At 43.8% G+C, this 11,707-nt stretch overlaps 2 protein-coding genes across 2 annotated transcripts in view; both read left to right on the forward strand.

The window, feature by feature from the left end:
• oser1 (oxidative stress responsive serine-rich 1) overlaps positions 1–3,842 on the forward strand; it is a 5,011-nt gene extending 1,169 nt beyond the window's left edge. Inside the window, exons 2-4 of the mRNA XM_063911747.1 lie at positions 653–762; positions 1,339–1,446; positions 2,091–3,842. Of these exons, the coding sequence (XP_063767817.1) occupies positions 686–762; positions 1,339–1,446; positions 2,091–2,808 (903 nt within the window). The 5' untranslated portion in view covers positions 653–685 and the 3' untranslated portion in view covers positions 2,809–3,842. The remainder of the gene's footprint in view (positions 1–652; positions 763–1,338; positions 1,447–2,090) is intronic.
• Positions 3,843–5,171: 1,329 nt separating this feature from the next.
• Positions 5,172–11,655, forward strand: manf (mesencephalic astrocyte-derived neurotrophic factor). The gene is made up of 4 exons (XM_063910459.1): positions 5,172–5,407; positions 6,614–6,741; positions 7,936–8,077; positions 9,338–11,655. The coding sequence occupies exons 1-4, from the start codon at positions 5,320–5,322 to the stop codon at positions 9,520–9,522; spliced, it is 543 nt and encodes a 180-aa protein (XP_063766529.1). The 5' UTR covers positions 5,172–5,319; the 3' UTR covers positions 9,523–11,655.
• Positions 11,656–11,707: the final 52 nt, after the last annotated feature.

An 11,707-nucleotide genomic window follows, 5' to 3' on the forward strand; every position in this document is an offset into this window, starting at 1 on the left:
AAAATAAACATTTCAAAATAGAAAGTAGAAACAGAACTTTAAGGTAAAATATAAACATGATGACAGTGGAAGTAATATACCAGGAGGCTGTCTGTATATGTAAATATAAACTATTACGGTCCAATTACAGCTAACAACAGTACGCACAACAACTTCGTCTGCACCGGTATCAGGGTCTCTGCCCCTCTCTCTGGGGGCTAAGGTGATGCCAGGAAACAATCTGTCTGTGGGTCAGAAAGGGTTTACTGAGTCCAGAGATATGGAGATGGGGTCAGATGTTTGGTCAGAAGGCAGAGACAGCTTACAGGGAATAAAGAGGGGATGGATGTCTGGTGGGTCTGCGGGGGACGAGTGGCAGGCAGCAGGCTGACACTGAGACTGAGATTTCTGATCCTTTCTTTACTCTCCTTTTTTCTGGAGAGGAAGTAAAGAAACCGGAGCTCTGGATCTATTTGTTGTTGGAGGTGCGATATATGACTCAGCAGCTTTAAGACATGAAAATGGGGCGGGGCCTAATTTGGACCTGAAGTGGCGTTAGCGCCTCGTGCTATATTTACTGGAGAAACCCCTGTAATGTTTTGGTTCCTCCTCTGTGTACCGCGTTTGTCAGTGCTTCTGTTGTCTGAAGTATACAGTATGGCTCTTGTTGCAGCTGGGTGGCTGGTCAGAGCGGCCTCCTCCCACCATGGAGGCAGGAGGGAAGGACTGTGAGGAGGAGACGCTGCAGACGGCCTTCAAGAAGCTGAGAGTGGACGCTGAGAGGTAAACAACAACAACAACATGCACTGAAACAAACATGGATTGTGGTTCACCGCTGTAGTTACCACTTATGTTTAATGTCCAATAAATCAAAATGTAGAATTATTTGTAAATAAAAAATAATAAGATCTTTTGAAAATAGATTCAAATGAAAAAGTAAGAATATATAAATAAAAACAGGAAAAGATATTAAAATGACTAATGCGTGATAAAAGAAGTTAAATAAAAATAGAAACAAATATTAAAAGATGAAATTAATTAAAAGTGAAATAGTCAAACTCTGCAATAAAGGATTTAAAAAAAGTTCAATAAAAATACAGCCAATAATGAAATAAGTTAAAGTACCATTAAAATTAAGCTTATAATAGGGCAGTGCATCTTCACTGAAACGATTCATTTCAACACCTAGCTTATAATAATGTTTTTAAATAACAATTAGTGGAGAAATAAGATGTCTATGTAAACTTTAAACTGATATTCACATTTCAGGTGCCTCACATTAATATACGAGACATATTTGATATCAGTTTTTGGAGTTGAGGTATCACAGTTAACATGTTCCCCTCCTCTTCTCTTCAGTGTACCTGGAGCTGTGTGTGTGTCCGAGGCTCCCAGAGCATCTAGAGCTCCTCTGGACCTGAGCGGAGCGAAACCCAAACTCAGCTGCCCGAAGGATAACTGGCACGGGTGAGCTTAACAAACAGCGGTTGTTAACAAGAGTCTAAATGAGACGACTAAACGTCATCACGCCCAACGTTAGCCACCTTTAGCTTAGCGGTGGAGACGTGAAGTCATGTGACCGTGCTGTAGTTCCTTTATAGCCCAACATTAGCCTCCTTTAGCTTAGCGGTGGTGACGTGAAGTCATGTGACCGTGCTGTAGTTCCTTTATAGCCCAACATTAGCCTCCTTTAGCTTAGCGGTGGTGACGTGAAGTCATATGACCGTGCTGTAGTTCCTCTATAGCCCAACATTAGCCTCCTTTAGCTTAGCGGTGGAGACGTGAAGTCATGTGACCGTGCTGTAGTTCCTTTATAGCCCAACATTAGCCTCCTTTAGCTTAGCGGTGGAGACGTGAAGTCATGTGACCGTGCTGTAGTTCCTTTATAGCCCAACATTAGCCTCCTTTAGCTTAGCGGTGGTGACGTGAAGTCATGTGACCGTGCTGTAGTTCCTTTATAGCCCAACATTAGCCTCCTTTAGCTTAGCGGTGGTGACGTGAAGTCATGTGACCGTGCTGTAGTTCCTTTATAGCCCAACATTAGCCACCTTCCGCTGCGATAAATGGCTTCATTTTGATGAGCTGCTCACTCTGTCATTCTCTGTCTTTAGCTGCATGAGGAAATCCTCCAGAGGAGCCTCCAGAACACAGCGCCGCCGGAGGTCCAAATCCCCAATCCTCCATCCGCCCAAGTTCACGTACTGCAGCGCGGCGGCGGTGTCACCCCCCAGCGGCTGCCTGAAGCAGCAGCGTCTGGCGGTGCCGGATCCCGCGGAGCCTCGTCCTCCAGGAGAGGGAATCACAGCCTCCTCAGCAGCCCAGAAAGAGCTCTCGTCGTCGGGCTCATCCGGCCCCATCTCCCCCCTGGTGTTTGGCTCGTGTGCTGGGTTTGAGGCGCCGGAAACGTCCGGGGAGTCGAGTGAGGAAGAGAAAAGTGCCAGTGAGGCAGCGAGGAGGGTATCCGGACCTGCGGACTTCCGAGCTCTATCGGAGGGCCACGGCAGCTCCGCGGAGGTTCCCTGCTCCTGCGCCTGGAAGGAGGGTGGGATTGCTGCAGAGTCTCAGTGCCAGTGTCGGGATCCCTCTCGGGGCTGGCAGGGCGTCGAGGTCTACTCCTTCACCGGGCTCCGCAACGCAACTTCCGAGTGCGAAAGAACTATCGGGACCGGCACCGCAGCGGCATCCTCGTCTGGGTCCCCGCGGTCGTGTTCGGAGCAGGCCAGAGCCTACGTGGACGACATCACGATAGAGGACCTTTCCGGATACATGGAGTATTATCTCTACATCCCCAAGAAGATGTCACACATGGCAGAGATGATGTACACTTAAAATAAATATTATAATATCATAAGGAAATATGAAGAGGTTTTTGTTTTGGCAGCCTCGGAGGAATGTCAGTAGTGGGTAGAAAGATGGATTTAGTTCATTGATTTTGAGTATGTCCCTTTTTTGATGAGGGTTCACCACGATTTCTTAAAAGTCATCAAATTGAATCTCAAAATACAGCTGTAATTGGTATTAAAATGTCTTAAATTAATCTTTAAAACGTCTTACAAATGCTAAAGGAAGTCGCATTTTGTGAGCCTTAGAACTATAACATCACCAAGCAGATGTCACACGATGTCCACTAACATAATTACTATAAATCTTTGCAGCTCTAGAGTCCCGCTGTGAACCCGGAGATTTGATGTTAGAAATGTATAGTAGGGGTCCCCAGCACATAGAAACTGAGGGACGCTAACCTGCAGATGTTGTTTTAACATAAGTGTTCATTAGCGTAGAGAGACAATAGTTTTATAATATCTTGGCCGACCTGGACAGCTCAGTGGATTTGGGGGTTATTGAAAAACTCTATAACTGTCCAAATCGGTCATCATTTTAAAACTATTGTCTGCATATTTTAATGAACACAACTTATGCTGATTTTGCAAATTGCCCAACATATGCAGGTTAGCATTCAGCAGTGCTATGTGCATGTCTAACATCAATGTTGGGGTACTCCACATCTCCGGGTTCACACTGTTGGTAGGTTATTTTATAATATCATAAGGAAATATAAAGAGGTTTAGTGTTGGCGGCCTCGGAGGAATGTCAGTCTCGGGTGGAAGAGCGAATCAGGCATGAATATTCTGAGTTTGCCCCCAGGTGGAAGTCCCCCTCCTCATTTCATTAAAACTGACAGTAAAACAAATCACCGTCTCATTGGTTTGTCTCTCGCCCCCCCCCCTCCTCTGTGTGCTTCGTTTTAAATTCAGTTTTCCGTTTACAGATGAAGTTGCCAAATCTCTTGGTGCACACGTGTGGTGCCGAGTGTTTGTGCTGTTGTCTCATTTCACTCAATAAAAACTGTTTCTGTCTGAAAACGTGCCGTCGTTTCTTCAGGCAGAGTGGAGGCACTAATACTAAACAAAGTATAAGTACACAACTGCTTAAGAACACTTTTGAGTGTTTCCCTTTGTTATGAGGATTTCCTGCTTTTTCAGAATCAGAAGTACTTTATTTATCCCGAACGGAAATGGTTTCGTTGCAGCAGCGAAATATAAAGAGAAGCAAAAGAAATACAAATATTACAACTGGAAAAAATAAGAGAAATGTACAAATGTACAAAAAGGCAATATTAATAATAATAATAATAATAATAATATTAATAATAATAATAATAATCATAATATAGTGTAAATGTACAACGTTCAGTGTGAAGGGGTGCACGTTCAGCCCAGTTCACAGAGAGTCCTGCAGCCAGAGGGGAGTTATAGTACAGAGTTACTGCAGAGGGCAGCAAAGAAGAGAGCACCAGCAACAACACACTGCTAAAACATCTCCAACATCTTGCTGTGACATTTTCTTGAAGGCATCAAATGTAACCTCAAAGTACTGCCTTAATTGGCATTGAAATGTCTTAAATACCTTTTAAAAATGCTAAAATAAGTTTTTGTGAATCCTTTTAACTATAAGAGAAAATAAAACATGTCCTCCTGAAATTGGATATTTTGTGTAAAATTCGTTTTATTTCTCATAAATCTCTAAATGTTGACTTTCTGTCAAATCTCAGAATCCTTATGTTTTTCCAAATGTCTGAATTTACTTTATTTATTTGTATTTCGCTGCTGCAATGGAAAACAATCCCAGTTTGGGATTAGTAAAGTATTTCTGATTCTGATATTGTATGTATTTATTTCATATCTTTATTATTATTTGTATATATTCTTTTAGAATAAATATACCTTGTTTAATTTTATTTAATGTATTTAATATACTTTATTTTCTAAATGTATTAATTATACTTTATATACATACAGCTCTTGACAAAATTAAGAGACCACAACAAATGTTTCTTGAATCTTTCTCTCTACATGTATGGCAGCCATTACAGCAGTTTATAGAATACAATAGAACATTCATAATAATTTAACTCAAAGACATTTATATATTAAACCAGACACCGGTAATGCTGCAGTGGTCTCTCCGTGGCTGTATTTATATATATTTTATTTAATATTCTTTGTTGTTATTGATTTATGTAATATACTTTATCAAATATGAATTGGGTTCTTATTTAATTATTTACATTTGTACGTGGAAATACTGTGTGGACCAATCACACGGCGCCAACTGGACGTTGCTCCCGGAACGTTCCGGCTTCGACCAATCAGAGGAGAATGCGTGGAGTAAGAGAGAGAGCGTGGGACCTCTCGACCAATGAGCTGGCCACTTTAGGGTGACGCACCACCGGAAAACACATTCATTTTACCGGCTGCGTCCGAGTCTCACACACGGTGTCTTCCAGCAGCGGTGATAGAATATAAAAGCACCGGGTTATCACTTCTTTTCTGCCGGAAGATGTTGTGTTTAATCGGGCTGTCGGTGGCCCTGGTTCTCAGTCTGCTTCCCGGTTCATCTGAAGCCCTGAAAGAAGGAGAGTGTGAAGGTAAGTCTGGCTGCTAGCTGCTAGCTTAGCATAGCTTACTCCTCCATCAGATAAATGTCAAGTTTTTATTAATTATTACAAGGACACTCATCTCCTTTAGAGAGGGGTCAGCTGTCGGTAAAGAAGGGACTTTTTTTTTTAGAATTAATATACTTTATTTTACGCAGGGATTTTAGCCTTAGCAGACCATTTACATGCACTAAAACCTACAGAACATTACATTCATATTTCCTCCACTAGCACAGCCTTATGATGCTCGCATTTAGATGATTGATGTTACAGCAAGTATTCAGACAGGCCTTGTATTATAATGATAGGTGATTTACACGAGCTGGTTCTGTCAGAAGCCCCTCACCCCTCTGTGATTCTCCTCCTCTTGAGCTGGTTCTGTCAGAAGCCCCTCACCCCTCTGTGATGATTCTCCTCTTCTTGAGCTGGTTCTATCAGAAGCCCCTCACCCCTCTGTGATTCTCCTCCTCTTGAGCTGGTTCTGTCAGAAGCCCCTCACCCCTCTGTGATGGTTCTCCTCTTCTTGAGCTGGTTCTGTCAGAAGCCCCTCACCCCTCTGAGATGATTCTCCTCCTCTTCTTGAGCTGGTTCTGTCAGAAGCCCCTCACCCCTCTGTGATGATTCTCCTCTTCTCTTGAGCTGGTTCTATCAGAAGCCCCTCACCCCTCTGTGATGATTCTCCTTCTCTTCTTGAGCTGGTTCTATCAGAAGCCCCTCACCCCTCTGTGATGATTCTCCTCTTCTTCTGAGCTGGTTCTGTCAGAAGCCCCTCACCCCTCTGTGATGACTCTCCTCCTCTTCTCTCGGAGTAAAAACTGCAGGAGTGAGGGGTGACTGAATGACTCGTAGTACGTGGAGCTTTGAGGGGTGGAAGAGACCTGATGAAGAGAGATCTCAGTACAGATCATTTACCATGTAGGGGTCCCTCAGTCTCTGTAGTGCTTATCATATTTCTGCAGTCCTACTGTTGGCTCCGTCATTAAAGCTACTGATGCCTACATCTATCCGGGTCTAATGTAAAAACCTGCTCTTAAAGACTACCGGCAGGTCAAAGCTGTTTTCAGGACAGGAAATGAACAGCTGTAGACCAAGTTAGATCTATAAATAGCCCCCACAGCCTTTTAGAAAGTAGATTTACATTATATGTGTGTGTTGTCTCTGTGGAGTCGTCTAACACTCGCCCCCTCTGTGTTTCAGTCTGTATATCCTTCCTGGGGAAGTTCTACCAGTCTCTGCAGGACAACAACGTGAACTTTAAGAGCGCGGACATCGAGACGGCGCTCCTGAAGAGCTGCAGAGATGCTAAAGGGAAAGAGAACCGCTTCGTAAGTGGCCTGCAGATTCATAATAACAATAAAGCATTTAAGGGGCGCCTTTCACGACAACTAACCACACCTTACAATTTAGTAGATGCTCCTAAAGGTTAACAGCACATAGACACTAATCCAAGGGACCGGTTAGTCAGGTCCTGTGATCAATGCTAACCCAGGTTTTATTGAGACCGGGAGGCTGGAGGTCTGTGGAAGAAAGAAGTCCGGGTGATGTTAGACGTCCTGTGGTGCTGGATCTGGATCTGAGGCGTGGAGAGCGATAGCAGTCTCTTTTGGATAAGGGAAGGGAGATCTGATCTGCGCCGTCACAACATTCATACTACGATTATTCACATGATAATAAACTCACCTTTTTATTGGATGTTTCCCCCTCTGGTCTGGAGGGGGACCTGCAGATCCTGAACCCTTTAAACACCTCTCTGTAAACTCTGGTCTGGAGGGGGACCTTCAGATCCTGAACCCTTTAAACACCTCTCTGTAAACTCTGGTCTGGAGGGGGACCTGCAGATCCTGAAGCCTTTAAACAGCTCTCTGTAAACTCTGGTCTGGAGGGGGACCTGCAGATCCTGAACCCTTTAAACAGCTCTCTGTAAACTCTGGTCTGGAGGGGGACCTGCAGATCCTGAATCCTTTAAACACCTCTCTGTAAACTCTGGTGTTACAAAGCGACAAATACGTCGTCTAAAAGACTCAAAATGTGACGTATTGTCCCACAATGCATCACTTCAAGATCCTTCTCCTGACCTGCAAAGCCCCCCCATCACCAGGCCCCCTCCTACCTCACAGACCTCCTCCATCAGCACCCTCCTTCCCGCAGCCTCCGACCCTCAGACCTCCTCTCGCTTCCTCGCAGGACCAAGATCCGGACCAAGATCCGGACCTGGGGGGACAGAGCCTTCCCCGTCGCTGCCCCCTCCCTCTGGAAGTCACACAAAACAAAACTCCCCTCTTCAGAGCCGCTCTTAATCTCTAATGATGTTGTGTTTCATAGATTTGAGCCGTGCTGTTCTTATTAATCTTACCGCTGTAACGTGTCTTTGAGTTTCCAAAAAAGCTCTCGATAAATAAAATGCGTTTTTGTTATTATTTTAAAAGCGTTAGTTTACAAAAACAGTGGGAGTTTGTCCCCTGATGGATGAGTTCCTGGAGATAAAGCAGCACCTAACCCCCCTTCCTCTCCTCCTCCAGTGTTACTACATCGGGGGGACGAGCGACGCCGCCACCAAGATCATCAACGAGGTTTCCAAACCCCTGAGCTACCACGTGCCGGTGGAGAAGATCTGTGAGAAACTCAAGAAGAAGGACATGCAGATCTGCGAACTCAAATACGGTGAGGGAGGGGGGGGGGGGGGGGGCCGGGGACGTTGACGTTATTTAAAAAACAAACCCCGAGCGGTTCACATGCTGATCGTGGTTTTTGACGACGCTTCTGTCCAAAGACACGTTCAACCACGTAGCATCAAGAGAAATCCAATCAGTCCGAGATCCTTTATTCTCAAAAACCCTAAAAAGGCGTAGGTATGAAATAAAGAGGCGAGCGCACGTTCTAAAACAACTGCACGTCTATGGTGGAAAACAAATAGGCAACAGCTTTATAAAGAAGAAGCAGCCGGTCAAGCATACATTAATCGTGTTAATTGGAGAGTGTAGAAAATAGTTGAAAAAAAAGTAACTGATAATAAAATCAGTAATGTCCAAACGGAGCTGGAAATGTCAATGTGAGTTCTTCAGTATTTATATAAACTTCAAACGTTAACGAAATAAAAAAGAAGATGAAACATAAATATATATTTATAAAGTAAGATTGAGAGACAGAAAAATATGATATGATTTCAGGCAGCAGCCTAGCTTTGTGCCTGTGATGTGTAATCATTCTGAGCTCAGGACACCGTCAGCTTCATCTCAGGATCAGGGCGTAATGTGTAGGGTTGGGTTTTATCCGATACCGGTGCCTACTCGGTATTTTTGAAACGGTTGTCAAACCGGTACTTTAAGAAACGAAATCGCACACACGTTGTCAAAAAACAATACCCTTTTATTTCCAGGGCCAAATTGAACACAGTATTAACTTAGATCTTTAAACAATATAAACCAATATAGAGAGTACCAGCCTGGGACTCTCTCCATTTGTCCGACACTGGCTGCTGCCGTTGAAGTGCTTGGCCTTTCGTCACGTAATTTATCAAACACGGTGATCGGCTTTTAAATAAACTCCATGCACCGTCAGATGTTTCATCAAATTAGAAGTGATAGCTCCCTTGCATGCTATTGCGTAAGACATGTGTTGCATGTCGCAGAATCTGCATCCTTAGATGTGAAATGAAGCCGAACCTTGGAGCGTTTTACTTTCGGCCTCTTTATTGATCCTCTCACTCATAATATAAGGTCTTTGAAACTGAAACCATTTTGGGAGAAGAAGAAAAACATTTATTAGGATTTCTTTTTTCTACATCATAAGATATCAGATACTGAGACGATCACTCAAATAATCGTCTGAATTGACGACTAGAAAAATCTTTAGTCGAGGGCATCCCTAGTGCACACTTTACTCAAACACTTAACTCCTGTGCCTGACTCGTGTCCCCTGCAGACAAACAGCTGGACCTGACCTCGGTGGACCTGAAGAAGCTGAAGGTGAAGGACCTGAAGAAGATCCTGGAGGACTGGGGCGAGTCCTGCAAAGGCTGCGCAGAGAAGTCCGACTTCATCCGCAAAATCACCGAGCTCATGCCCAAACATGCCCCTGCAGCCGCCAAGGCACGGACAGACCTGTAACCCCGAGACACACACCACAACACTTTGGACTTCATTTGGACCAGTGAGGAGGAGGAGGAGGAGGAGGAGGAGGAGGAGGAGATTTGTCTCACTTGTCTGTCTGTAAACTCATCTGGTAACTGGACACTGATTTAGAGTTCTGATTAAAGGGAACTGTGGGGATCGGGAGCTGTCCTCAACGGAAGCTGAACTCATACATTAGTCGAGTTTCTCCATAAATATTCATGCACCAATCTTCCAAAATGCCCAAAAGTTTCATGGAAATATGTAATTGAGCTGGAAAAACGTCTAATTGACAGAGTGAATCTTCCTCAGCTGAGAATAAAACCACCAATAAGTCGAGTAAGAGGCTCAAAACGTATTCTCCAAAAACTCCCACAAAAAGTGGATTTTGGTTCTCAAACTGACGAGCACCTTCACCAATATTTGTGCAGAAGCATTCTTTTAAATAGCTTGTTTGAATAATAGGTCCTTTAGGCTAAACGTTTTTTAAATGACTTCACAGCGAAAGAAATGAGACCAAAACCATCTGTTAGTCGTCTTAGAGTTTCTCCACCAATATTTGTGTAACGCGCCTCCTGCAATCCTCTCTTTACCCAGATAAGTTATGAAGCGTGAAAAACGGCTCTAAAAATGACTTATTCGGCCGAGTACATCTGAGTGAAAGCACCGAGTCCACTGAGGCACTGGGCAGCTGCTGAAAACGTGACCGACGCTCCAAAAGATAGTTTCTATATTTAAAATAAAAGAAGTCCTTCAGTGCCAGCTCCATGTCCTCTACCCACAAGCCACTGCTGCACCACCAGATCCAAACGCCAAGGTGCTTCTACTTTAAAGGCCTTTAACCCCCCCCTCCCGGCTTAATGCATCCTGTTAAAGGGGAAGAGCTCGCATTACGTCGCTGCATTTCCTCCACCATACAGCCCTGCAGATCTCCCAGTCGTCCCAGTGTGGCAGGTGGAGTCTTCGTCACCGTCTTGGTTTGTTTTGGAGGCCGGCAGAACATGGGAGCCCGTTTGGACCCAGAATGAGGACTGTGTTTCATGAAGGAGGACACAGGACAGGATTTTGTTTAAAGGCCTTTACTGTAGAGACCCCCCCCCCTCCCTGAACCTCCAGTTTTTGTTTGACAACAGTCACCGTATTGCGACCGGGGTCAAACTAAATGTGCCATTATTAAAAAAACAAAAACCTGAACGTGACGTCTTATCTTCTTTCTGTATCACCCCCCCCCCCCCCTCTCTGCAGGGTTACAGCGCCATGCAGTCCTGCAGAAACAACGTTATCGGTGTGAAAGCAGCCCCCCCCGTTTTATAAAAAACAAGTAAAAAAAGGGTTCAATCTCGAAATACTTGAGGTTCATCGCAGTTTACTCATGAATGTCAGAAAAGCTTGTTCCTGTTGAAGTGATTATTTCTGGGGTTTTGGAGAGACATTTAAAAACCTCCAGCAGAAACGGATTATGATCTATTGTTGACATTTACTTGACCCCAAAAACCAATCTAGAAAATCAAGCAGATGAATCAGCAATGGAAAGAGCTCATTTGCGCCTGGGTTTGATAAGGAATGCTTGTCCTGAATCAGGTGCTTTTATTTTGAAAATTCAGATGAAATTGAGCAATTTTGGTGAATTTGGTATCCAAATAAGTTTTGCACTCATAACATTTGGGTGAGTTTTGTTAAAGCACATTTCTTTGATCCTGTGGCACCATTCCTAATACATATTTATTATTAGGTTTTTTACTTTTACATCCTTTTCTAATTTCTAGTGTTTATTTTGGGTCTTTGGTTTGGCTGATTACCTCCTGATAGTTCCTGTGGTGTCATCCAACAAGGCTTTGGATCATAGGGTTGTTTAGATTTAACAAATAGATCTGGGGGGTTAAAATATTAATCCTGAAGGTTTGACCCCATGTGCTGTTTGTTAACACGGAGGGAAAACCTGCAGTAGAAAGTCCTCCAGGAAGGGGTCCATATTTAATATTTGATGTAAGCAGACGGTGAATACTTAAAGCAACGTGATGAAGGGTTTGTGGAGCTCGATACGGGAACGTAAAATGTGCTGTTTCACATTTACCTGTCGTTTGTTACCGCTGTATGATTCTACTTTTTCATTAAAACATGAAAAGTCAACGGAGGGTGATTTTATTTCCTGAGGAGACACTAAAAGGTTTCTGATTGTGAA

This window comes from Eleginops maclovinus, chromosome 20 (genome assembly GCF_036324505.1).
Source record: "Eleginops maclovinus isolate JMC-PN-2008 ecotype Puerto Natales chromosome 20, JC_Emac_rtc_rv5, whole genome shotgun sequence".
NCBI lineage: Eukaryota > Metazoa > Chordata > Actinopteri > Perciformes > Eleginopidae > Eleginops > Eleginops maclovinus.